Raw genomic sequence first — 27,968 nt, 5'->3', positions numbered from 1 at the left:
GGAGGGGGGAGGAGAGGAGGGAAAAGTCCCCTTGTGTAAGTGGAAATCCTCACACAGGGCTTGCGCTGACGTGACTTGTTAGGTGAATCTTGCCATGTGAATCTGTGGTACCACAAAAAACAGCTTGTGTGCTTCCTTTAAAGTCTAAAGGAAATGTTTCACAGTGGACAGATTGTACAGGTTTTAGCTTTTGCAGTGTAGTGGCAGGTGGCAAGAGGAGTGTATAGTTAAGAGCACGTCCTGGTCAGCATTAACAATGGTTAAGACTTGTGCCTTCATTATGTCTAAGGATGGAGCACACAGTCCCATAGCCCAACCACCTTCAAGGGACTGGGGGCAACACATGTGCACAAGGCCCGCCATCTGCTATCATGTCATCCTCACCTTGATATGTTTGTAAGGAGGGGGCTTCTTATCATTCTTTTTGTCTTCCTGTAGCTGCCTCAGTTCCTTCTGTGTTTTTAGCTCTTCAAACCTCACAGCAGCTTCCTGCAGAGCTAAATTAAGAAAACTTCCTCATTATATATGAACAGACATTCAGCCACATTTATATATGCACTTACATGAAAATATGCTGAAGTGAGGCACCAGTAACAGACGGGACAGGAAACAGCAGCCACAAAGAGGATTCTCTAGGATTCACAGTCTGTAGCAAAACTGAGAACAGTACTGAGATTTCCATACTCCCAGGCAGTAGCCAGAAAACTTCAGCATGCCTTTGTTTCAGGATTGCAAAAAGTAAAGACATTGTTTTGTGTAACTCAAGCTTCTTGAAATAATTTGTTTTATCCCTACATCTTAAAGCTACATAGACACCAATCCCCATCTACTCCTTGCAAGAAATTTCAATTCAGGAAAGATTAAATACAACAACAACAGAGACTCAGTACCGACCTCTCAACACACTTTAGCTGAATTTGTATGTCACAGTAAATCACAGTTAATAGTTCACCAGGAATATGGAAATCTCTCCCACTTTATTCCATCCAGTAGCAACTGGAACAACAAACTATAATCCCTGATTTAGTGTTATGTTTCAACCATGTACGCCAAGAGTTGTGGTTTGTTGCTCCTGCTCACTAGCAGAAGGAGAAAAATGGGGAGCAAGCTGCACTCATGGTAAAGAATTAAACACTGTTTACCATGACATGCAAATGCACCCCCAGTTTGAGGTTCTGGAGGGACAAAGTATAGTTTAGAACTACTTGTCTGCTTAGTGCTTCTGTGTCTAGGCCCAGTGGCCTTTGGAGGCAAAGCAATAGTTATAACTATAGTTAGTTTGCTTAGCAGAAACTATGGTTTGAAAACCTATTTCAAACCACAGCTTCCAATTCTGGTGTGCCGACCACTCACAAACCACTGCTCGTCAATTCAGACATCATGACAAACCAAAGTTGCTCAATCTATAATTCTAGCCAGGGCTATTTCTGAAGCATAACGATGCCAGAATCTATTCTTTTTTTCTTAATGCAGCATCTTATTTCCCTGAGAACACAGAAAAAGATGGGATTCATTGCTAACTTTCATGGTTACATTAGAGTAAAAGAAAATGGGTTACCCTTCTTGTAAATGCCATCAACTCCCTTTGCCATCTTGTCCTTGCTGCTCACATCTCCTTCCATATAGGGAAATACTCGAGCTTGGTGGGTCCAAAGGTAATCATTTGATCCAAAGAAAAGCACAGGAAATTCACCGATGACATGCTTCATTTTCTGGATGTTGACAGGGATGGTCCTAGGGTGGCAAATCTCAGCTGGCCACCACCTGGAAATGAACAAAGGCAAGAAAAACAGATGAGCCCATGGATAAATTTCTGGAATTTCTGTTTCCTAGATCCACTCCTTTGTAGATGCATCATTTGTTGTGTGTGTGTGTTTGCTAACCTAACCATGGAATAGCAGGAACCCACATTGGTAGAAGACTTTACGTATTCTATTAACATTATGGAAACAACTGTAAGGGCAGCAGCAGCCATGCTGGTAAGAATACACATAAAGCTGAGGGGAGGTCCCCTCCTGACATTGTGAATACAGTGGTACCTTGGGTTACAGACACTTCAGGTTACAGATGCTTCAGGTTACAGATTCCGCTAACCCAGAAATAGTACCTCAGGTTCAGGATGAGAACAGAAATTGCGCGGCGGCAGTGGGAGGCCCCATTAGCTAAAGTGGTACCTCAGGTTAAGAACAGTTTCAGGTTAAGAACAGACCTCCAGAAAGAATTAAGTTCTTAACCCGAGGTACCACTGTACAGTATTAATAACATTAGCAAAGCAAAAATGAGCAGTAGCAACAAGCTTTCACAAGAGACAACTGAAATCTTTTAAATATAACAGAATTTGCCTTCATTCACTCTCACCTGTAACGTCCCACTTTAACCCAGACCACCTCCTTGTAGTGTGGCTTCTTGCCAGCTTTGCAGTCGTTACAGTACCAGCTCCCCTCTGGCATGTCAATGTTCAGACACTCCCTGTGGAATGCGGCAGGGCAGGATTCACAGCACAGAAGGCTTCCACCTGTGAGAAAGAAAGGCAGGTATGTCAGGGACAGAACCACAGGAACACCCATGCACAGCATCACATTAAAAGGGGAGTTCATCCTATCCAGACCTCAAATCCCACTTCAGTTCTTTAAATGGAAAATGGGTCAAAAGAGGGTCGTGCTGGTCTCCAGAATACGGTTAACTTCACCCCCAGGTATCAATTTTATTGTAAAGGTCTCAACTGTGTCAAAGCCAATACAATATGCCAGTGCTAAACCCAATTGTATCTATTTGCCACAACATTTACTTTTTTCCACTACTTCGTCTGAGGTGTTATATATGACAAGGAGGCAGTTAGGCCAGTCTTCGCTCACAGAAAGGGGGATGGTGAAAAGGGGGAAGTCAATCATGTATACTGCCCTAAGCTCTATGGAAGAAGGGCTTAAGCCCCATATTCAGTGTCTCATTTGCTGTCCCTGCTATGTCAGCAAGCTTAGCAAACATATATATTACATTTTGTTTTAGTGGCTTTATCACTGTGGCCCATCCCACTAACATGACCATTGCCTTTAGAGGGCCTTTAGATACAGTGGTACCTCGGGTTACAGACACTTCAGGTTGCAGACTCTGCTAACCCAGAAATAGTACCTCGGGTTAAGAACTTTGCTTCGGGATGAGAACAGAAATCACGTGGTGGTGGTGCGGCAGCAACGGGAGGCCCCATTAGCTAAAGTGGTACCTCAGGTTAAGAACAGTTTCAGGTTAAGAACGGACCTCCAGAACGAATTAAGTTCTTAACCCGAGGTACCACTGTACTGCATTCTATGGAAGGCCCATTGCCTTTTTTTGGCTGCTTCCCTCTCCCTTAGGCCCAAAGTAGGGACCCCCAGAGATGATCCTAACTGTATACCTCAGTTCGGCAATATGTTTCACTTAGACAAAGGACAACATCGTGGCCATTTGTATCATGTTGTGGTAAAGAGCTGATAGATTAGGCTGCCCCCTCACTTCCTCAACAACATCCTCCTATGCTTGTACTCATTCACAACATGGCAACACTCATAACGCACCAGGCCCAGCAAAAGGCGCCTTACCTTCTGAACAAACAAAGCACCAGCTGACATTTACATGTTCATGGTTTCTGCAGCCCCTTCGAGGGCTAAAATGATTTGGGCAAATCATGCTGTTGGAAGCAAGGATCACAGTCCCAGCTGCGAGGCAGAAATCATTCGAGTGGTATGCAACAGGACATCGGACACAGCGCATCAAGCGACCTAGCAGAGAAATATATTGGAATTACATTTTATTAATAATAATAAAATCTGGGGGGGAAATCATTTTTTAAGATTCAAGTTTTAGACACCAACCCCACCTTTAAAATATCCAAGAACAGGGGGGGGGGGAGACACCAATGAATTGTAAATACAGTTAAAATGAATGTAGAAATGCACTTCCATTCTGGGCACAAGAAAAGGTTACTGTACCTTTAGATGCGGAGACATTTGCTGGGTTGGCTGCATGGCAAGTCATGCAGATGTGCAGTGAGCAGCGAAAGCCCTTGTTCTGCATGACTGTGGGAGGGTACTTCTGTATGCACTCTTCATGATAGTACTTCCCACATAAGGGAAGCAAGCACCGCTTGACGTTCTCTCCACTGTTCTTGCATACAAAACATGTGTGGACCCCTAATAGGAGAGGGCAGCAAAGTAGAAGAAACACAGTCAAAGAACAGAAGGTGCAAGAGTCCTGAACAGCAGCGGGGGGGGGGGGGGGAGTTACAAGCAGTCACCATGGCTGGAGGCAATCACACACAAAACCAGGATTGCTCCAGCCTGGTAGACAGCAGAGCCATTCTGCTCCATGCTGCAAAGCCATTTGTTTTCAACAAGCTCCAACATTTGAAAGCAACCCGAGAGCTCGCCACACCATCAGTGAGTACAGTTTCGTACCTGTGGAACACTCAGTGCAGATAAACTTGCCCTTCGGCATTTCTGAGAGCCCGAGGCACTGCAGGTGGAAAGCTCCACAGCACTGGGCTTCACAGAGCAACAATTCACCTGGCTTTTCACAGATCTGCAAAGGAATTAAACAATGCATGGTCAAGGGCTGAAATTATAGAGGTGGGAGTAGGGAATCCTAGTTTATGCGTACCTACTAAACCACAGCTAACACATTTTCAGAAGTACTTTTCAGCAACAGCTGCTGTGGTCCAACTGTTTGGCTCAAACATTAGAACTTCGAGTGATTTACACTACTTCAGAAGCTCCTTACAAGGCACACTTTAAGCACACTTTTGCAATCCTGTACCCCCCACACTTCCTGTCTACCCAAAATGGTTCTGGGATTGCACACAAAATAAGGGTTGTAGACAGAAAGCCCTCGTGTCAAAATTAAAAAAAAAACAACCTCAAGAGTTTAAAAAAGCATTGGATGCAAGCTCTGCAAAGATCTGGTTCCTACTAACATGGCCTGTCCCCAAGTAGTCTGGCTGCTTCAAGTCATTTTCACAATTACCAGCATTCAAGCAAAGCACTTCAGACTTTTACCTGACACACGTTCTCCTTGAGAGCAGCTCCTCCTCCTCGCTCCCCCTGCATCCGTTTGGATGAAGGCACTCCATGGTCATTTTCAGACCCTTCCTCAATCGTCTCCTTGGGGCTTCCAGCTGTTCCATGATTAGTCCTATCTCCCTTTTTTAAAAAAGGAAAGACTGTGATCAGTCAGATTCTCCCTTTCATTTACCCCCTCCTCTGGGCTGCTCTTATAGTTTGGGTACAATACATAGGGGTGTTCTGCCAACCTGCTTGCTGAGCTGCATGCAACGCCTCTAGCCCTAATCACTCTGCCTGCAGAAGGTGCCTCATGCTGTGGCGCTAACTCTCCTCACACTTCTCCACTTTTAAGGTTTCACTGAGGGAAAGAAACATTCTGAACTTTAACAAAACACATGACTATGACTATTTTGCTGCCCTGTGGCAGTATACTTCCTAAACACCTTTGCTGGGAATCTCCACAACCATTATTTATTCATTACATTTATATCCTGCCTTTCCTCCAAGTTGCTCAAGAGCAATACATGGTTTTCCCCATCTCCATTTAATCCTCACAACAACCCTGAGAGGTTGGGTAGATTTGAGAGACAGCGACTTGTCCAAAGTCACCCAGTGAGCTTCATGGGTGGGGACTAGAACCCCCGTCTCCCAGGTCTTGCTCCAACACGCTAACCACTACACCACACTGTCTCCAGGGCGCAACCTCAGTATCTGACACAATGCTATTGATTTATTAGATTTCATACCCCCCCCTTCACAAGATCCCATGACAGGTTGCCAGCATAAAATCGTACAATATCAAAATCAAATAAAGCAACTCAAAACAAACCAAAGAATAATAGGGATGGTCTCACAAATATCACACAAATGTTCAGCTGTCAAAGGGCAGGGTACAGAAGTGTGTCTTCAGCAAACAGTGTAGACTATATAATGAGATGCAAATGGACAATTGCAAATGACTGTGTTAAGAGAAGCAGGTGCAACTCTTCTGCTCATATGAACACGTTGGTCACTGTGAGAAAAGGATGGGTTATAAATGTAACCACTAAATAAATATATAAAACCTTGATGTACAGAAACCCTCCTGTCAGTGCTAAACCAAGAAAAAGTTGTGGGCGTATACTTTCAAACAACTGGGGGATGTTCAAGAAGACTGTAGTATAGTGGTTTCAGAGAAAAAGAGCATATATTTCTATTCCATGAAAGTGTCACAGAGCAGAAAAGCAATTCCATACTAGGTCTTGTGGAAAGAACACAGTATGTGAAATACAAAACGTGTAGCTTTCATTTCCACATCCTGTATGTGCATGGAAATATAGTATTGTAAAATTGGAAGCCTATGACAGAAACATGCTTTAGAATATACTGTTTCAAATGTTAAAGCTGATTGTCCAATTTCAGTATACTGTAATCTAAAACTGACTCCCAACCATGTAAGTATCACAACAATATCCCTAAAACCTGGTTTTATGTGCTTCTGAACTTTGCCTTTTTATGTTTTTACTTTTGATTTTATATACACCACTTTCTGAATAGGGGAGGGTTTTTTTTTTGAAGGGTTTCAGGGCAGTTGGTGTGACATTCAGCTTGTAGCTGTGGTGAGTTTTTCCAGGCCTTATATACATTGTGAGAACAAGTTCCTGGAATTGTTGTTTGTATGTATAATTCAAAATGAATACATTTTTCTTGGTTTAGCGGCACAGAAATGTATGTGTGTATGAATACTTAGGTTAATGCAAATCTTTTAAACATGAGCTACTAGTTTATACACAATACTCTTGTGAAGTCCGGCCTTTGTTTACTGCTAAGTCTTTTAGACCTTCTTTTGCAACACAGTCAATAGTTTTATGCATTTTTAAAAATATAATGCTACTTCAAAAAGACGTCATACATGTATCCTTTTACAGAATCCAAAGCCCAGAAGTACCTCAGAGTTTGCATTTTCTCCCAGTACATCTTCACCCTTTTCTTTCTTGTATGGCGCTGAAGCAAAAGTACGTCGTTGCCGCTTTCGCCTTCTCTGTTTGCCTGGAACCTTTTCAGGAGCTGCAGCAAGGAAGATGTTTCAAGACTGTAAGCAAATAACTGCACCTAAGGTAATTCTGACAACTATGGCCCTCAAATTTAAAACCCCAAAATTCAGCACTGATGAGTAGGACACACCATACCCATTCTTAACCCGTAATTCAATTCCAGATAAATGTCTGCAAACCCCTGAGGACTACACAGTTTAGTCATATTGTGTTGTTGAGTATATTTTCACAAAAATAAGACAAAGTCACCCTTGTTCCATATTACCCAAATGCCACAAGTTAGAAGAAAGTACCAGCGAGTTGATAACCAGGGTGGTTCCAGGTATCCCTTTGAACACCATACAGCAGAGTTACTGGCGTCTAAGAAGCCACCTTGGTTAACAGCTAGTTTCTCATCCTCATGATCATAAAGAAAAATGTGGTTGGTGAGCACTGAAAATTCAGAAAGGCAAGCCGAAGGACACCTTTGAGTCTCACATTGTTTCTTATCACTCCGCTGTTGTCTGAACAGATTTCTGGCCAGATCCACCCCACACACCTTTTTCATCCTTGGAGTGCTCCTGAGTCCATCACTACACTCACTGCTACCACAAATTCCAGTATGTTTTCCTTTTTAAATTGACTCTGACTAATAAAGCCCTAAATGGCCTCGGTCCTGTATACCTGAAGGAGTGTCTTCACCCCCATCGTCCAGCCCGGACACTGAAGTCCAGCGCCAATAGCCTTCTGGCGGTTCCCTCACTGCAAGAAGTGAGGTTACAGGGAAGCAGGCTGAGGGCCTTCTTCGTAGTGGCGCCTGCCCTGTGGAATGCCCTCCCAGCAGATGTCAAGACAATAAGCAACTATTTTACTTTTAAAAGACAACTGTTTAGGGAAGTTTTTAATGTTTGATGCTGTATTGTTTTTAATATTTGGTTGGAAGCCGCCCAGAGTGGCTGGGGAATCCCAGCCAGATGGGCAGGGTATAAATAATTTATTATTATTATTATTATTATTATTATTATTATTATTAGTCATCAAAGATGCAATTCCTTCTTTTTGACATGGACCCAGTGCTTAGCTTATTATTAATGTTCACTCACAGGAAACTGCCAGCTTCATGCTACAGAACAGGAACACCACCTACCTTCAACAGGGTCCAGAAGCTGAGATGTGGAGTACAACTCAGACATTTCAGTATCCAAAGGACCAGCCTCAGAACACTGCGAACAAGCAACAGGGACAATTTACCAAGCAAATTCGCACACCTACAACGAGATGTGTTTCCCTGGCCACATCTCAACGGCAGTTCTACCTTCAACATATTGACAAACAACAACAAGAAGAAGCATCTCAAATTTCCATAATCAGAAGGATGGGGAGGCGATTGCCCAGTGTCTGAACCCCTGGGTAGCAAGAAGTAGGAAGAATCATATTTACTTAGTTATAATTGTTGAATAATCTTTCTGCACAGCTGAAGCAGAAGAAAAATCGTAACTTTCGCAAAAACAGTAAGAGACTAACAAATCTAAAGGGGCCTCCACTAAATGCAGCATATTATACTACTTTCACAGTTCAAAATATTTAGACCCTTCTTTTGAATTTTTACAATTCACAAGGCAGCTTACAGCAATATAATAATATATTTAATGAATTATCATGAAGGCAGCAGCAAAAGAAAATAAATTGAAACCACAGGCATATGGCATTACTATTACTATAATTAATTATAGTAATAGTAATGCCAAATGCCTGTGACTTCACTTTATTATTATTTATTTATTTATTTAGATTTATTTATTTTATTTTGTCTACTACACTTCATCCGTAGATCTCAGGGCAGTTCACAAAAATAGATTTAACTAAATGGTTTGTGTCAGCGGCTGCCTCAGGTCTCAGCTCACAAAAGACCAACGCCGAGCTCTTCTTATATACAAGGATGTTTATTGCAGTTCATTATTGGTTCCACAACCGAGGCGCGCAGCCCCTAGTCTCTAACGTCAGACATTTGAAGTCCCCTCTGAATCGGTCCCGCCTCTACACCAACTTAAGAGGCTTGTGCTAGACCACCTCTTCCTGTCTTTCCTTTTCCGCAGGGTCTTTCTGCCCCCCTGGGTTCCTTCCCTCCTGCTCTCTCCTGAAGCGGATTCCTCAGATGCCTGTTCCCCCCTCCTTCGTGCTTTGGGGCTGGGCTCCTCCTCCGGGCTTTCTCCATTTCCGCGCGCCTCCACATTTGAACTTGGCGCGCGCTCGCTACCCCTGACCTTCCTTTTGACACTTACACTACTCCCTGTACTACTCTCCGCCTCTTCCGGCAGGACGCTCTCCCCCGATCTCCTTCCCCTGTCTCTTTCCTGCTCCGCTCCGTGTGTCACACTGGGAACCCCCCTCTCTTCCCTTCGTTCCTGCTGGGAAGTCGGCCCCGATCTCCCACTCCCGCTCGGGGTTTCCCTGCTGCTTCCCTGCTCCTGGCAGGTCCCCCCTGTGACCCCCCTTGTCCTGACTAGGGGCGCCCCCTCCTGAGAATCCTCCGATTCACTTGAGAGACTCATGGAAGATCTCAAGTCATTGTCATCCTCTTCCTCACTGTCCTGGGATTCTTCCTCGTCGCTCTCCGTCTCCTCCCTCACCTGTGCCTCTGTCTCTGAACCCCTGACAGTTTGGAACCGGAATATACCAAGGACCACCTATTTTAGTATCAGCCTTTTCAGGAGTTTTTCTCAACACCTGAGGCCCCACAGATTGCTGAGTACATCATTCTTTGCTTCTTGCATGCAGACAAGTATTGGCGGATTTTAAAACAAAGGTTGAATGGCAATCTGTCAGGGATTCTTTAGCCATGATTCCTGTGTTGCAAGCATTTGGACTAGGCAACTGTTGGAGTTTCTTCCAAATCAACACTTCTGTGATTTTTTGCAGTCAAAATTTGGCTTTTCCCTTTAACAAACGAGTTTTACTCTTAATGTCTGCTCTGCTGCAAAATTCTTCTTTTGTGTGTGTGTGGCTGGTTTTATTGTTTAATAGTTACTGTTTAATTTTTATCAACAGATGGATTAACTTTTGTTATTGTGAGCTGCCCTGACAGAAAGATAGGACATAAATGCTTCAGTACATAAACAAATGATTATTGCATTTTCATATTGGATGTGGTTGTTTTAACAGTTTTACAAAAAGAAAAGCAAGTTGAATTCAATTTTCATAAAATGTAGAATAAACATTCTATTGTTGTCCATATCACAACAGGTTTTACAGAACAAACCGAAATTAGGTCCTGAATTACAAACACCGCAAACCCGGAAGTGATTGTTCAGGTTTGCCAACATTCTTTTGGAATGCGAACATCCAAAGGGGCTTCTGCGGCTTCTGATTGGCTGCAGAAGCTTCCTACAGCCAATCAAAAACTGTGGCTTGGTTTTCGAATATTTTGGAAGTCGAACGGATTCCAGTCGACTTCCAAGGTACAACTGTAAATTAAAAAATCTTCTAAGGACTCTGTTTGGATACATTTTAGCAAAGGGGTTCAAAACAATAATTTCCTATAGAAAAGGCCTGATCTCTAGCACAGGAAGAGTCTTTGGAGAAGAGTCTTGGTTTGGAGTTCCAGCAGGTGCTTACGTTACTTTAAAACACATGCGTGCTCACACAGAGAGATATTTTGTACATCAGAGAATTTCTTCTCTTCACAGCCAGCCAATCCACTATCAATTTGTTGAAAGAGTGCACTCTCTAGTGAAAAGAACTCCTACAGACTCCCAACGGAAAATAATGAGATATGTGCATATGTTTGACAGCATGACTCTGGTCATTGTAAAAGAGCCATAGATTCAAAGGCTTATGGGCCTAATGTTCTCTCAGTTTGGACAATGACAGCTTTTTGAAAAGAAAGTGCAACAAGAACTTTATAGGCTAAGCTCTGATTATCACTACTATTTTTTATTGAGTGCTTCTATTAGGTACCCTTAACCAAATGAAGGCCGATCAAAAACTCTGCAGATGAAATAATTTTACATTCAGGAGCATAGCAGATCTTTGGTAACATTTGAAGCAGAAGGAAGGAACTTACCTTCTTTATGGAAGTCCACTCTCTCTTTGGTATGAATGCAGTATCCAAATCATTGGATTCCAACAGCTTTTTTGTTGGTTTCCTCTGGCGCTTACTCTCAAAACTCCCTACAATAAAAATGAATTTTCCTCATTAGAAACAAACTAGTTTTATCAGCACCAAGTAAGAATCCGTATAATAACACCAGTACTGTTTGTTGTACCTCATCTGCCCCAAACCAAATAACAAAACTGGGAGGGGTAGCTAATGCCACAGAAGACAGAATCAGAATTCAAAATTACCTTAACAGATCAGAGAACTGTTCGCAAGCTAACAAAATGATTTTCAGTAGGGACAAATGTAAGGTTCTGCAAGAAGAACTGATGCACAAATATAGGATGGAGGACATCTGGCTTACTAGCAGTACATGTGAAAAGAATATAGGGGTCTTGGTGGATCACAAGCTTTACATGAGTCAACAGTGTGATGCAGCAGCAAAAAAAAAACCCCTAATGCTATTATAGGCTGCATCAACAGAAGTATAGTGTCCGGGTCAAGGGAAGTAATAGTACCACTCTATTCTGTCTTGGTCAGACCACACCTGGAATATTGTGTCCAATTCTGGGCACCACAATTTAAGAAGGATGTAAAACCCAGCAAGCCCCAACTATAGCTAACTCGTTTTACCGTATTTTTCGCCCCACAGGGCGCACCGGCCCACAGGACGCACCTAGTTTTTTGGGGGGGAAATAAAGGGGGAAAATTTATTTTTCCCCCAGGTGCGGGGCTGGGGAGGGGGATGCCCGAGCTTCCCCCGACCCCAGCCCCCAGAACAGGCTGCTCTCCCAAGCCTAGGGAGCCCGGCGGGGAGTCGCCCCGGTCTCCCCAGGCTTGCGGATATCTGTCCCCCGAGCTTGTGGGGCTGGCAGCCTCCAAACCAGGTTGGGGAACAGCGGGATGGCGGCGCTCCACCTCCCCGCTGTCCCCCGAGCTTGTAGGGCTGGCGATGGGGAGAAGCAAGCGAGAGCCCTCTCGCTCTCCAGGTTTCAGCAAAAGCCTGCATTCGCCCCATAGGACGCACACACATTTCCCCTTCATTTTTGGAGGGGAAAAAGTGCGTCCTATAGGGCGAAAAATACGGTAATTTTCTGAGGTTGAAAATTCTTGTGGCTTAAAATTTTAAGTTTTGAGCTTTAAAATTTTGCGGTTTTGTCTTGGCTTTGTATATTTTTAGTGTAATAAGCCACTTTGAGATCTAAGACATCAGGAGCTTGGAAGCCTAAAGACCTGTAGTTTATTTATTTAATAATAAAAAAATCCTCCTTTTTGCTATTTAGATCTCACGGGGAACAAAAACTTCAGTATCATTTATTATCCCCCACCCCCATCCTTGTGAGAGACAGCGCCAAAAGCTTCAGGTCCAGACCAAAGAGCAATGGCATATTGTGTGTGGTTCTCAAAGTGTGTGGCAGGAGAGGATAACAAGTATGGCGGCAAGATTCAAGGACAATCAAAGAAACGTTTAAACATTTCAGAATAGTATAGTATAGTATAGTACAGTATAGTATAAAGTTAATTGGGACTAGAATCAGGAAATAGGAATCAAGGGCCAAGGAACAAGACACCTGTTTTGTTTCCAGTAACTAGAGCTTATTTCTGGTGAAGATGCTAATGATACATGTCTTACCTGACTTCATTAACTGTCTCTCTCCCTGCAAAGGAGAAGCAGCAGCAGCAACTTCCAAAACATTTGGTGATGACAATGTCAAAACTGGCATTTCTGATCTTGGTTCCATGGCATGGGAGTCGGGCTCATCTGACAAAGACCGCTCAGCTTCAAGAACAGGAGGAGACTCTTTAGACGAAGAAGCAGACGAAACTGAATCCAGAGGCTTCTTTTCTAGATGTTTGTTACGAGCTTGCTTGCCAGTGCTGCAATCCTGTTTGATTTCAGACTTCTCTAGAGAACTTGCCTATCAGCAGCCAGACATAAACAGAAAATACTCAAGATCCTGGTCCAACCAATATGTGAAGAAAAGGCTAATGGGGAGCATACAGATACTTGGAAATATGGCTACATTTCTGCAGCAGGTGAAAAACAAGGGAAAGAAAACTGGTCATCTTTGGCTGTGCTAGAAATCATTTTACGCAAGCACACACAACATACAAAATACACAGTGTAAGTGATGGCGCTGCTGCTGAAAATGGCTTGCCTTTGTCTAGCTTCCCTCCCCTCAAGTAACACCAGTCCATGCCATCAGATGCAGTGTTTGCCCAACAGACCATCACTGGGTACAGTTTGACAAGGTTGGGAAAATGAATAGTCTGATGACTTCATGCCACTGAGTGAGAATCACTAGACATCACTGGGGAGTGAGGGACAACTAGCCTATGGAGATGCTGTTTTCATTGGCAGCTGTATAACCCATAGTTAAGTTATGTATGTGCACTGATGAAATACGATGTTTCTAATATTGAAAATGCACTATAGTTATTTATTTATTGAGCCTTCATTTAAAAAAGAAACCTATTCAAGGTATAGCCCTTCTCACAACTGAAGTAAGAAACATTGATGAATTGAAATCATAAAGCAAAACCTGCTTATTTCAGTCATGACTAGGAATATATATATCTTTTTAAATTATATGCTTTGTAATTCAAAGTACTACAGGAATCTGTAGCATAAAGGTTAAGCATGATGTTCTTGAGGCAGATAACCAAGGTCCACTACAACACTTGCAACAACAATCCTGGCTGATGTGTGTGCTTCAAAGCCAACCCATCTGGAGCAAAAAAGAAAGTCAAAGAAAAGCAAGAGCCAAAGCCATAGTCCAAGGCCCAGTCAGGCACTTCTGTTTTTCCTTCAATCACTTTGCTCATTAGGAGACAACATGAAGGTATATAAAAGTGGGGTGGAATTGTTGAGGTGTCTGTACTTTTTGGCTCATAATGGCTAGGATCCTTGGGAAGGAACATAGGAAGCTGCTCTCTGTATGGAACTGGACAATAGGTTCATCTAGCGCAATTTGGTCTACACTGACTGGCAGTGGCTCTCCAGGGTTTCAGACAGGGGACATTCTCAGATGCCAGGGACTGAACATGGGACCTTCTGCATGGAAAGCATGAGTCTCTAACACTAAGCTTCTGCCCTGTCTTAGAGTCACCTGCAGCATTCCAAAAAAGCACCAGAGTTCTTTGGGGTTCCTTTGTTTAATCACCCACCTGCCCTCTGATAAGCTACTCCTAAAGTTTGAGGCAATTTCTCAGGTGGCATTTGCATGTGATGGAAGGGGCCTCAGCCAGAAGTGGAATTCCACTACCCTGCCCCCAAAGCATACACACATGTTGGATCCCAGTTCTAGTTTTAAAAACCCTATTTAAAAAAAAGAAAACTACCAAGATGACAGTTTCCCAGTTTCTGGTGGGTGCCTATACCCGTTTCTTTGTTTCATACCCACCTTCCGAAATGGCTCCTGGCTCCTCTTCTTTTTCTTAGGTGCAAATATGTGATCATATTCTTCTGCATATTCCAGAAGCCGCTTACTTGGCTTCCTAAGGCGTTTCTTCTCTGAATGAGCTACTGAGAAGATAAAAAAAGGAGAAAGAGCCTCAGGATTAGTCTTCTGAGAAGATCAGAAGGGCTGGGATAGAACCCTTCATTATGGCCAGGGTCTGCTGAAGCTCCTGTGCCATTTTCCAGTGCCCTCAACAAAGTGATGATCACAGGAATCTGAGGTGCATAGCTCAGATGCTTGAGACTCCTTGACTATGTCATTTAAGTTTTTAAGCAATCCTCTTCTGCCATAATAGTTCAAAAGCAGCCCTTTCCTTCAGGTCTTCATAAAAAAGCTTCTTCCCTGACCACCGTGCCACCTCTCATTATTCAGTAGGAATCCACACAGTGATCCTAATCCATGCAAACCCCACAACCGTCACCCCACAAAGGGAAAGGACCCGGTTCCTGCCCAATTATGGAAAGCAAGTGAGCTGCAACGACTGCCATCAACATCTTGTCCCCAGTGTCAGCCGGCTATTCTTGCCTGGGTCTCAGTGCAGTAAATTGTGCCCAGTCTGGCCTAGCAGTGCCATGTGCAAGTCAAGCAGGGAAAACTGCAATACCCCTTTTGAGGGTGAGAAGCTAGGACTGAAATATTGTGGTTGAAGCAGGAATTAAGTCATATCTGTAAAACTGTAGTATGACTTTCTTCTAGGATACTCTCCTAAACCTCTGAGTTTTGTCTTTTTTATATATAAAAAAAATCAACATTTTTTTAACCTACTCTCAAACTGGATTGTACAAATGAGTCCATTATAAGTCTTAGGAACTCTTTTTCTCTCTACTCTTTTAAAAGTTTTAGTTGTTGCTAAAAAAAAACAACCACGAGGAAATCCTATGTTGAAAAACAATAAACACCAATACTGCAAACAAGCAAAACAGGTGGCTCCTCCTAACACAGTATGAAAGCAGTTCTGAAATAAAGCTGGTCCTGAAACAAGAGTGGCTACATATCCAGAGAAAAAACTCAGAAGTCCCCTTTCCTGTTCAGCAAATGTGAATTACAGTATTTACAACGTACATTTCTGTTATTATTATTATTATTATTATTACTACTACTACTATTACTATTTCTACATGTTGAATCCAGTGTGTCCTTTCCCTTAATAGATAAGCATTTCCATTTGTGGAGGGACTACTGAGATCCTGCAAAGTCTCACTGGAAGAAGTTGGGTAAATGCTATTTCCTGATTTCCCCTTCCCCTTGCAGTCCCCATACTGTCCTGGAGGTTCAGCTTTTCAGGAGGTTGAGGAAGGAAGGTGGAACTGGAAAAAATGGGCTCCTCCTCTAGCAGTAGCATTCCATGAATGGAGTTCTGCTCATGAGAATGCTGGATCCAAATCAGTATGTGGAACACAGTATTATACTCTATGTCTTTGAAGACACTCAAACTCAGGATGCAAGGGAGAAACATGCTAAGAGGAAGGCATGCTTGGCAAACCCTCAATGTGATCAACTCCTGCATGGAAACCAATGTCCACACTGTGGAAGGACGTGTGGATCCAGAATTGGCCTCCACAGTCACTTACGGACTCATTGTTAAAACTGTGTTTATCGAAGAAAATCTTACTCAGCTATGAGTGGTCTCCAAAGAAGACTCTATGTCTAATCTGATATATCATCTTCACAGTGAAGCACTGCAGCTAGTGCTTATAAGTGGAACTCAAAAAAGCAGAGTTCCCTGCTTAGCCATAGACACTGGGTAGGATTAAAGCAGCACTGGAAAAAAATAGGAATCCTGCAGGCACAGACAAATTTATAGGAACGAATCTCAACCCAGCTATACAGTGGTGCCCCGCAAGACGAATGCCTCGCAAGACGAAAAACCCGCTGGACGAAAGGGTTTTCCGTTTTTCAATGCGCTTCGCAAGACGAATTTCCCTATGGGCTTGCTTCGCAAGACGAAAATGTCTTGCGAGTCTTGCGATTTTTTTCGTCCCCCTTTTTCTAAGCCGCTAAGCCGCTAAGCCTTTAATAGCTGCTAAACCGCTAAACCGCTAATAGAGCTAATCCGCTAAGCCGTTAATAGGGTTGCTTCGCAAGACGAAAAAAAAAACGCTAGACGAAGAGAATCGCGGAACGGATTATTTTCGTCTTGCGAGGCACCACTGTAGTTTAAGCAGGGGGTAATAATAGAGCTAACATTAGCTCCAATTTCCATAAGGGTAGCTAATTTTTATAGAGGCAAAATATAAAGTGCCTGAAATATCTGCAGATTGAGGTTTATGCATTCATTCTAACAAATTTGTCTGCTACACCTGTTGACTTTCCACTTTTTCCTTTTTTAACTGAATAGCATTGTGCAAAGTTCTCATTTTAAGCTTTGATTACTCTGTTGTAAACGAAGAGTAAACATCTCTGAGCTGGGCAACTGGTAGTCCATAAGCAACAGAGTGGTGTCTGGTTCTCTCGATTCCTTATAATAGCAGTACTCTCCCTTCTGTAGAAGGAAATATGTAAGGGCTAAAATGCCTCTGCTGCTTCTTCCAAACTGCCTTCTGTCTTTACCCTAAACATGCATGAGAGTAATCAGACTGAAAGTAGAGGAAAGGAGGACCTGTAGAGGCACCTCCCAAACCCTGATGAAGTCATTGAGTAGCTATGGACATTTCCTCTAGCATCAACCTCCTCCGGCCACGACAAGAACAGAGCGCATCAATCTCTTGGGTGAAGGAAGCTGGCTATCCCTTATCTATCTCAGTAAGGTTCACAGCATAACACAAATAGTACCCATCCTTGTTCTGGCTGTAGCTATTGAGTAAAAATTATTTTGATACCAATGTGAGAGACTGTAACTTGGATTACTGAATTTTACTGTACAATCTCATGGTTTCTGTGGTGGAGTGCCACATAGTGAATCATCGTGAATCAAAGCATTTCCTAACACTGGAGTTACTGTGGTTGTTTACAATAATACGTAAAGATGATTAAGGAAAAAAAGGAGGAGGTGCATAGGGAAAAACAGAAGCAATGTCAGTAAGAAAGTCTGGATTACTGCAATGTGCTCTATTTGGGGGGGGGGGTTCCCTTGCACTTGATCTGGAAGCTGCAGTTAGTGCAGAATGCTGCAATACAATTACTGACAGAAGTGAGACTCCGTCAACATATAACACCTGTTCTCAGAGGCCTGCAGGTTTGCTACTGGGCCATGTTCAATGTGCTGCTTATTAGTATATAGAACCCTTAACAACTCAGAACCACAGTTTACTTGTGAAACCGCTTTCCTCCATATGTGCCCACTCAGCTGCTTCAATCTGTGGAACGGACACCGCTACAAGGGCAAAACAATTTTTAAATAAGCTAAACACAGACTATTTCCTCCCCTTTATTCTTTTTATAAACTGCTTTGAGTTTTTTTAGTGTCAGATTGGCTGTCCCTGGATTTATGGGTGGGTTGGAATGCAGCTATCAGATTGCCCACTTAGCGATGCAGTTTTGGTTTTCAAAAAGTGCATGCAAAAATGCATGTTTCATGGGGGAAATGTTTACAAAAATGCATATTGCCGGGGGGGGGGGTACATTGTAAAATCATATAGAAATGTGTTTTATAGGAAAGATGCATAGAAAATGCATATCACAGGGAAGTGCATATTATTAAAATGCAATCAATTTCCCCTCCTAAAAATTGAACAGAATGGACCTGTGAGTACATGGAAACTGAAACAGAATGATCTTACCTATTTTTACTCTAAAGTGCTGCCACTGCCCAACCCCTGGAAATCTTTGGGAATAGCTGCCTCTGGAAGGGGGAAGCTGAAATGCTCTGAACAGGTGTGTGGAGAAGCTAAACTGAATGCAGTGTATTTGGCCCTTGGCCAGAATAAAAATAATTACAATTGTGTATTTGCCAAATTAACCTTTTGTCTTCTGCAGAAGGCGAGATCTGGATACTTTCCTCATAAAAGTTAGTTAAGAATACTTTATTGCTCATCTTGCAACATTCCCTGCGTTATACTGCAATCCACAAACATTACTGAAATCCTTTATCAAAAACACCTATTCTTCACAGCATGTTGCAAAATCTGTTTTCAAAATATGGTGGGGCCATTACCATTCAAGAGTATGTGTCTCAGATCTAGCAGAAAGTTAAATGGGAGTGAAGTTAATTTATGCTATGTAAGTGTACACAGAGATAAGTCATGAACTAGGACTGCTATCCTTGGCTCACACATTTTGCTTTATCTTGTATTTCACATAGCATGCAATTTGCATTTCGCAAACAGGGTAGGCCAGCCCTCTACATTTTGAAATTTAGTTCATGTTGCCACCCAATGCACAATCACTGATCAAAAACTGCTAATGGGGAATAGCAAAACAAGATTGAAAAGTTTATAGAATGTAAGATTCAAGTTTAAATTGCTGCTGTTTATGGTGGTGACAGTTAGAACTGGATATGGAACAAGTGATTGGTTCAAAATTGGGAAAGGAGTACGACAAGGCTGTATATTGTCCCCCTGCTTATTTAACTTATATGCAGAATTCATCATGCGAAAGGCTGGGCTGGATGAACCCCAAGCTGGAATTAAGATTGCTGGATGAAATATCAACAACCTCAGATATGCAGATGACACAACCTTGATGGCAGAAAGTGAGGAGGAATTAAAGAACCTTTTAATGAGGCTCCAGTACTTTGGCCACCTCATGAGAAGAGAAGACTCCCTGGAAAAGACCCTGATGTTGGGAAAGATGGAGGGCACAAGGAGAAGGGGACAACAGAGGACGAGATGGCTGGACAGTGTTCTCGAAGCTACAAACATGAGTCTGACCAAACTGCGGGAGGCAGTGGAAGACAGGAGTGCCTGGCGTGCTCTGGTCCATGGGGTCACGAAGAGTCGGACACGACTAAATGACTAAACAACAACAACAACAACATGGTGGTGACTTCTTGAGTCCTAACCCAACATGCAGCACTACCGTAGACATGCTTACTTGCAAGTTAGTCCTACTGGGCTTACTCTCAGGTAAAGTTGTGTTAGACTGCAATTCTGCACCTATTTAGCTATGAGTAAGCCAACAGACTTACTTCTGAGTTAGTCATGTATAGGATTGTGTTGTTGGCAATACACTCAGTTTAGCAGACCACTTGCTTTCCACAGGGAGAAATAAACACACATTATTCGGTACTACTAAACTTTTATCTACCTTTTAGGCTGCAATTTTTCCTTCTCATGAGTCTCCTGTAATACTGAGCAGTAAATATTATACTTCCATGCTAGAATTGGGTCCATCATGTTTTAATTTATAAATAAAGCTTCTGCACAAGGTAAGAGAAACCATATATATATATATTTCCAAATCACACTATGCCTTCTTAAGCGCTGCTTCTAGTTTTAAAAGATTAAAGTGAACCTGTATTAAAATTTGAGGAAGAGAAAAGCTAGAGTAACAACCAGCATTTCAATTGGATAACCTTAAGATTTTTATGCACTGCAACTTGTGGCACAAAAACTCTTAAGAGTTAGTTCTCACAACCGGCAGATGCAGACAGCTGAAGAGTTTATGAGCTGTACCACTTACAGACTTCAGGTAGGATCTTGCATATTACTGAGTAATACTCCATATATATATATATATATTTATCTATTTATTTATTTATTTATAGGGTGGAAGATTTCACCATGTGGTTCCAGCTCCCTCAATCTGCAGTGGTGCAGCACAAGGAATCCTTACCTTGTACAGAGAACTCAAACTAGGATCTCAAAACTGTAAAACTCTCAATTCTGTAAGAACTGTATTTTTGTTTCATCCCTCTTATTCTGCAAAATGTTGCCCAATGAACTAAGCGATTCTCACAGGTCTTGCCTATAATGCCTCCCTTTTTAAAGAGCGAGGAGGAGCCTACAGTCTGAAGCTTGCTTTCATTCTGTAGAGGCCAAAGGCACATAACTGTTCTGCTTCCCTAGATCTACTGATGTGCTTACCAGCTTTAGCACTGCTTTGGTTAAAACGCTGCCATCGCTTTTTGGGCGCTACGTGGCATACATCTCTAGGCTCATCACCCAAGGAGCCTTTTCTATCCAGTCCTGAATCCAACTCCCCATTTTCAAAGGAGTTGCAGCTCTCTCTCTTTTTATCATATTCTGACTTCATTCTTATACGAACTAAACTGTCATCAGAGGAACTTGCAGAGTCTTCGTCAGGGGAGTGTCCCATCAACTCCCAAGACACTTTCCTCGCAACATCTTCCTTTGCATTGTCTAGAGCACTAGCAACTGAGCCTTGGGCAGCTCTATCCTGGCGGGGCACACTCTCAGCTGAATTAGACAACCGCTTTAGTGTTTTGCTCTTTGATGTTGCATTAGCTACTAGTTTAGATAGCTGCTTAGATTTTGGACAGCTGCGCCTTGCGGTGCAGTTTGTACCAGAAACAGAAGCGTTTGTGAGTTCCCTTTTGTTAGCACCGGGATCGATCAACTTGGTTGCGATACCATGTGAAAAAGAGGACTGACCTTCTTTGGGTTTCTGACACTCTGGTTCTCGAACACTATCTTGGCTTTTTTCTAATTTATGAGTGGTTCCCATTGTAGGCAAAGATGTCAAATCACTTGGAGTGTTACTTCCAGAACTATCATCGCTGTGAGAACTCCTATAAGAGACTATGTTCTGAGTAGTCATGATCTGCTTCTCTTTCGTCTTACTATCATGCATATCTTTCAACAACATTAATAAGGTGCTGAATTTATAATCGGGCTCAATAGGCAAATGGTTCTGCCCAGAGACAGATGAAAAGAGCAAGGGCACTGTGGTCTGAGGCGGCCCACAGTCTTTCGCTTCAACATTCATGGACCTATACGATAGCTCCTTCAGTTCTGAAAGCACGTGTTTCACAACTGCTGTTTCTATTTCAGCAGAATCACCGGGTTTCTCATTTGTGCTGTTCAGCAGTTTGGGGCCATCAGCCTTCCCACTTTTGTTAGGCATATCTAACTGAGACCCAGGAGAACCTTTGGTAGCAGAAAAGCAGCAGTCGGGGCTACATTCATCTTCCTTAAGAGAGGAGTCTGTCCCAGCAGCAGCTTCTTTATGCTTGCATTTTATACTTCTGAACTGAGGCTGTTTTGCATCCATTTGACTTATAAACCCCTTCCTTTGGAGTGTAGTGTGCTTATCTACATTGGTAAGATTGTCATTCCTGTAAACTGAAGCCACTTCAGCTGCAAGGGATGGCTCACGGAATTCCTCACCTCCTGTTTCAACATTGATATTCCTGTCTAGAGAACCTTCTGGAGGTTTGCGGCTTCGATGGCTGCTTTTTGAGACAGGTGCAGAATGTTTAATATCTCTTTGCCCGGAACACAGTTCTTTTCCACTTTTATTTACAGAGTCACTATTCTTCAAGACACTATAAGCTGCTGCTGCTGCTGCTAAACTTTGGTCAAGGGAGTCTAGATCACAGGTACCGTTATCCGATGAATCAGAGTCTATTTGTTTCCTCTCTGCTCCAGCATCAGTTCTGGAATAGGGCTGCTGTAGCTTTGAACTGCCCGTGAAGCCTGCTGGATTTCTCTTTTTCTTCACGTCCGCTTTGGATGTTTCCTGCTGGCAGCTGCTATTAGAGATATCAAACCCTGGTTTCTTATATTTGTTTTCGAATTGTCTTTCTCCAAAAGAAGAGAGCAAGTAGTTTTCCATGCTGCCTTTGGATCCCATTAGGCTCTTTGCTATTCTGCAAAGTTCATGAGAAGCCTGCTTCTCTGGCATATCTGCAGCAACCATATTTTTAGCTTTGCTTACTGGCCCTTTCCCCCCACTTTCTCTCTTGGATGCCTCCAGTTTGGTGCTACTTTTTCTTACTCTAGTTCTCCTCCGGGTGTCGGAGCTCTTCTTGTTTCGGGATTTGGTGAACACTTTCCCCTTATCATGGGTCAAATGTTTGGAGTCCAATGTTAGTGATTTCAAACATCCATTCAGTTGTCTGCTCTGTTCATTTAAGGAGTCCTTTGTACAAGATCCCATTAAATGCACATCCTTCTCACTGTCCGGTTTGCTGGAAGTAGGGATGTATTTTTGAGCACTGTTCTGCTTTAGATAATCATTTGTAAGGCCAACACTGATCTCCCATTTTGCCAGAAACCTCTTAGGAACCTGGAAAGTATAGGAAGGGACAAAAACAAGTTACAAAAAAAATATAATACACAAAAAGATGAAATTACACACAGATATGAACATTATCTTCTTTCACAAAATGTAACTGCAGCACATAACTAATTAAAGTACGCAGATCAAAGCTAGATTCATGGAGAACATGAATGTGACTTGTCATTTTTTATTTTGTCAACAAGGCCTAGAACATCATCTTTTGTCACAATGGACCCAGTTCCTCAGACTCCCTTCCTGTGAAAGTTAGATCAGGCACAGAGATCTGCTATATATAATCCCCTGTCATCTGAAGGTACAAGCACCTAAATGATGTTCTGCTACTTCAATTGTTTTATAGCATCCCCTATTGCTTGCTTACATTTCTTTTGCCAAAATTTGTGCTCCTTTTTGTTTTCCTCGTTGGACAAGACTTTCATTTGCTAAGCAGGCAATAAGGGATGCTATAAAACAATTGAACAGCACATGGCTTAAACATAAATACTAACAATAGAATATTATTTAAATACATTAGTAGCAGAACATCATTTAGGCGCTTGTACCTTCAGGTGACGGGATTCAAAGGTATGCTAAAGAAGGATAAAGAGATTGCAGAGAAGCTGAATAAATTATTTGCATCTGTTTCCTTGGTGGATTATATATAGCAGATCTCGGTGCCTGAACTAACTTTCACAGGAAGGGAGTCTGAGGAACTGAGTCAGTTGTGACAAGAGATGATGTTCTAGGCCTTGCTGATAAAATAAAAAATGACAAAAGAAACCTTTTTGGCTCTAATAGCTCTTTGCCTCTGCTCATTAACCACTCTGGTATCCTCCTGGCCTTGGTGGCACCTTTCCTGACCTGGAGAGATTTGGCTCTCTTGATTATGCCTTTCAACTTCCTTTTCCTTTTCCCCAATCCCTTCATTTCAGGAAAGTTTCATCTTTTGAAGTCAAATGTGACTGTGCTGGATTTTCTTGGCAACTGTCCATTTACAAATGTATGTAATTAGATAACACTATGGTCACTGCTCCCAGTAGGTACTATAACATTTACATCTCACACCAGGCCTTGCATGCCACTTAAGTCCAGAAAGAGTCTGCTCCTTTGGGGATTTCTAGCTTGTCGGACTCTATGTTTTCTTTCACACAGTGGCATTGCCTCCAATATGCCCTTCTTGGTCCTTCTTATAGAGTTTGTACCCAGAGGTAACTGTGCTCTATTGGTTCTCTCCATTATAGCAGGCTTCCATTATGTCCACTATATCAATGCTCTCATCTAAGGCCAAGCACTCCAGCTCACTCATCTTGACACAGAGGCTTCACACACACACACACACACACACACACACACACACACACCTTCCAAAGGAGTCTAAAGTGGCAAACAACAAGGAATAAAACACTCCACATTTTTAAAACAATTCAAATACATATGCACAGTGGGAAATATATCAACTCAAAAGGCTTTTTACTCCATCGCCATAGATCTCTGACACCTGCTTGCCTCTCAGTTGCTATCATGTGGCCCTGCACTCTCAGTGACACATTCTACCCTCTCCCCAATTTAAATTATAATAAAAATCCCCCCCTTCCTCTCAGGGCCACGATTTGTTCTGAACGGGACTCTGCAGCTGCTTTCAGCTTCCCCCACACAATCAATTTAAAAACTGCTCTGTCACCTTTTTTATTTTAAGCGCCAACAATCTGGTTCCATTCTGGCTCTCCGAGAGCTTAACAAGTTCCAAAACTGGAATATAGCTGAATCCTTCTGATCCTAGTCTCAAGAAAATGGTTGCCTGGATGTTTTATGCCAGAATCTCAGTTTTGGAAATATTAACACAGAGCTGGCTCCAGAAGGAATTCAAGCTGTAAACTAAGATTTTGAAATACAGCAGGTTTTCCTTCCTACCCATATTACTCCACATTTGCCCTTCAGATACAATGTTTTCTCTATTAATAACATTGAAACGTGTTGTCAAAAGTTCTCTTTATATGCCTGTATCTAACATAATGGCCCGATTTACACGATTACTGTATTTTTTGCTCTATAAGACTCACTTTTTCCCTCCTAGAAAGTAAGGGAAAATGTGTGTGCGTCTTATGGAGCGAATGCAGGCTGCGCAGCTATCCCAGAAGCCAGAACAGCAAGAGGGATTGCTGCATTCACTGCACAGCGATCCCTCTTGCTGTTCTGGCTTCTGAGATTCAGAATATTTTTTTGCTTGTTTTCCTCCTCCAAAAACTAGGTGCGTCTTGTGGTCTGGTGCGTCTTATAGAGCGAAAAATACGGTATATTTCCAGTCTATTCTCAGGTAGCTATATGGACAAGTCAACGCAAAAGACATTCCTTTATCAGCAGCCTCCAAGTCTCAAATCATATCAGTCATTTTTAAAGCAGCTTCAAAGTATAAGAAACGCAATCCCAAAAAATGGAACAACTTTGTAAGCTGATGGGAGTTCAATGAGAGAGTTGAGCATGAGTTTAAATTTTTCCAACTGTGATTCATGGTCTTTAAGAAGTACTTCACTTCCACTAGATCATACACCTAGGTTTTGCACTCAGATGAGAACACTCAAGAACAAACCAAATGAGAACATGAGATTTACCTTGTGCTTGTAACCTTTCTCTTTTTGCTTCCCTCTTCTCCGAAGGACAGGCAGTTCTTCAAACTGATGTCTTCCTTCAAAGACTACAATAGCTTTCCCCACAACCCAAGCTCTTTCAGATGGGTCTCCCAAGGCTTCCACATAGTATTCTCGATGTGGTCTGCGATTGGACACTATTAAGACAAAATTGGCAAGATTAGCATTTTGTGTCACGGTGTAGGAATGCCCCCAAAATATTTTCTAAAACATATCTAACAAATGGGACCTGGAATAAATGATGCAACATGGGGGGGAGGAGTTGCACCCTTGTTTTGTATTTCACTCAGGATTCCCCAAAGCACACTGGTTCCTGCCCTCTTGTTTGTCATATGCATTAATTTGGCTCTATTTCTATTGGCACTCACCACCTGAGTTCACCATTAGAGGGTGATAGTCAAGTCCCTTTTGGACTTATTTTCTGGGTTCCAGGGTGCCGTACGGAAGGAGCAGATCCACATATTGTATGCACCAAATTTTGGTTTCAGGAAGCCATGACGATCGCTATGCCTAGGTCGATGGCTGCAGGAACAGAAAAGATGCTGGCTAAGCATCCTTGAATAAAGGGAGCATTCTTCCTACGACAAAAGCTTTGTGATAAATACGGCAGTGGAACCTATGAAGATGGGTTAACCTCTCTCTGATAGCAACACCAAAGGTGCCCCTAGATGACCGAATTCTGGTTACCTGCTATTCTAATTAAAAGCAAGGAGGGGGGCAAAATGTATTCCTGTAATCTATTCAAGCCTGAGCTGGAAGAACACAGCACTTTTGTTGAATTAAGAAAGAAGTATCTTATTACTTCAATACACTAATATAACTCTAGGTACCTTTTGATGTGAAATGTGTGAGTTTTTTTGTTCAGGTTTTACAGTTATGTCTCTGTATGATTAGACTGGGAAGCAGCTGTTCAATGGAAAATGCCCCAATTATAAACCATGGGGTGGAAGAGGGAGAGGAGTGTAGGATAAGAAGTGGGCATTTTAATGAGAGTGAAGTTTCCCCCTGTTATCTGGTAATGGTCTGCATATGTGCCTTTATTCTATATGTGTGTCACATTAGAAGATAATTCTTTTTTTCAACCAACATTTTATTTCCTTTTCAAAGACTGAGGTCTTTGTTTCGGACAATTAGCTTAAGAAAGCAGGGCAGAACCAAGTACTTTCAAGGTTCTTCTTCCTGGCTTGGCAGAAATGACTTCTAGTTTGGATAAAGAAAACTGAGAGATTCAGGGTTGCAATTAAGGAAGAGTAATGAAGAAGTCTGAGAATTTTGGTGTAAGTCATAATTTAACGGACTGATTTTTAATGGGTAAACTTATTTATGGGGGTTACCAGAGAAAACCAGAGTATGGCTAGGGATTTGAAATGGGAGGTGTTTAAAATTAGGAAAACTGAGAAGTAAGACTGGGATGGTGCTCTTCTCTTTTTCTCTCAGTGTTTCCTTACAACTTTTAGTTTATATTGTTTTTTCTCCCTCCCCCAACAGCACATTCCCTGAAATGCATGCTGGCTTGATGGTGTTGGGAGATGTAGAACAGGTCTGTGAATTTTGCATTTCTTGGGGCAAGCTTGTATGTTTGCTGAGATTTGTACTTCCATTTTTTGCTCAGGAATCTTCCATCTGGAACCAACAGACCTCACCACAGCAAGTCTGGTAGATAAGGAGCTTTTGGTAAAATCATTTATGTACTCATTATTCCTCCCAAGTTCTCAAGTCTTTTTGAATATCCCTACATCTCACTTACTCTCTTTCAAATCTTGAGTAATTTTCATATATTGCTTAAGCAGACCTTTATAATATAGTGAAACATTCTTACTGCATTTGCTTTTAAGTTAGCTGGACTTAAAGGGAGGGTGTTAGAAGGATAACTGGTATTTTACCTATAATAACTTATGTACTATATAAGCAGTCAGTGCAAGTTGTTTCATATTCCCATATAGTGCATGTAGTTGTCCCATTATAATCATTTCATCTGTAGTGTAATTATTTTTATATATATAATTTACTGTTCATTTTGTATTATGCTTTCACTGTCTTAAATAAATATACACAATTTTTCATGATATGTCGGTTATTTTTTTTGGTGTGGCTCTTGCTTTTGGTCCTATCCACATGTTCACTGAAGCAAACTAATACAGATTTAATTAGAACCCATTTTTCAGGGAGAAGTATATTAAACAGTCTTTTTTTTGAAATCCTGGAGAAAACTCCAAAGTTCCAAATTTTGCTAGAGGTTGTTGGCCGTCTGCATTCACTGCTCCCTGTGTTTTACTTTTTGAATGAGTCAGGAGTTAAAAGGAGTTCAGAAGCTGTCATCACTGGATAGATAAGCAACTGTTTCCCCAAAGAGAAACATCTTATGAATGAGTAAACAGCACACGTTTTAATTGCTTTTTCTTCCCTGCTTCAGCATACATATTTCAGATACTGTTGGGGCGCTATTTGGACACTATGTGGACAAGAGTCTGGGAGAGGAGGTCAATGCGTCTTTGGGGACCATTCTCTCAACCACTGCCTATTCTACTTCAAATTTTCAATTTTAGAAGAACAGTTTTACTCTTCAAATTGGTTCCTGGGTGAAGTTCTCAGGGATGCAAGCA

At 42.1% G+C, this 27,968-nt stretch overlaps 1 protein-coding gene across 15 annotated transcripts in view; it reads right to left on the bottom strand.

The window, feature by feature from the left end:
• Window positions 1–27,968, bottom strand: part of NSD1 (nuclear receptor binding SET domain protein 1) — a 59,612-nt gene that overhangs the window by 12,859 nt on the left and 18,785 nt on the right. For 9 of the 15 annotated variants that reach the window (XM_082213223.1, XM_082213222.1, XM_082213221.1 and 6 more), the window contains 14 exons: window positions 25,330–25,502; window positions 20,566–22,729; window positions 14,546–14,667; window positions 12,775–13,060; window positions 11,109–11,215; window positions 8,193–8,268; window positions 6,961–7,079; window positions 5,028–5,171; window positions 4,431–4,554; window positions 3,966–4,166; window positions 3,576–3,755; window positions 2,359–2,515; window positions 1,559–1,764; window positions 385–497 (listed from right to left, as the gene is read on the bottom strand). In XM_082213223.1, the coding sequence (XP_082069349.1) occupies window positions 385–497; window positions 1,559–1,764; window positions 2,359–2,515; window positions 3,576–3,755; window positions 3,966–4,166; window positions 4,431–4,554; window positions 5,028–5,171; window positions 6,961–7,079; window positions 8,193–8,268; window positions 11,109–11,215; window positions 12,775–13,060; window positions 14,546–14,667; window positions 20,566–22,729; window positions 25,330–25,502 (4,172 nt within the window). The remainder of the gene's footprint in view (window positions 1–384; window positions 498–1,558; window positions 1,765–2,358; window positions 2,516–3,575; window positions 3,756–3,965; window positions 4,167–4,430; window positions 4,555–5,027; window positions 5,172–6,960; window positions 7,080–8,192; window positions 8,269–11,108; window positions 11,216–12,774; window positions 13,061–14,545; window positions 14,668–20,565; window positions 22,730–25,329; window positions 25,503–27,968) is intronic. The other 6 variants (XM_082213211.1, XM_082213213.1, XM_082213218.1 and 3 more) reach the window with 5 other exon arrangements.

Source organism: Podarcis vaucheri, assembly GCF_965113315.1.
Source record: "Podarcis vaucheri genome assembly, chromosome: 2".
Lineage (NCBI taxonomy): Eukaryota > Metazoa > Chordata > Lepidosauria > Squamata > Lacertidae > Podarcis > Podarcis vaucheri.
The sequence above is the reverse complement of the archived record's forward strand: the minus strand, read 5'-3'. Positions and strand labels throughout refer to the sequence as shown.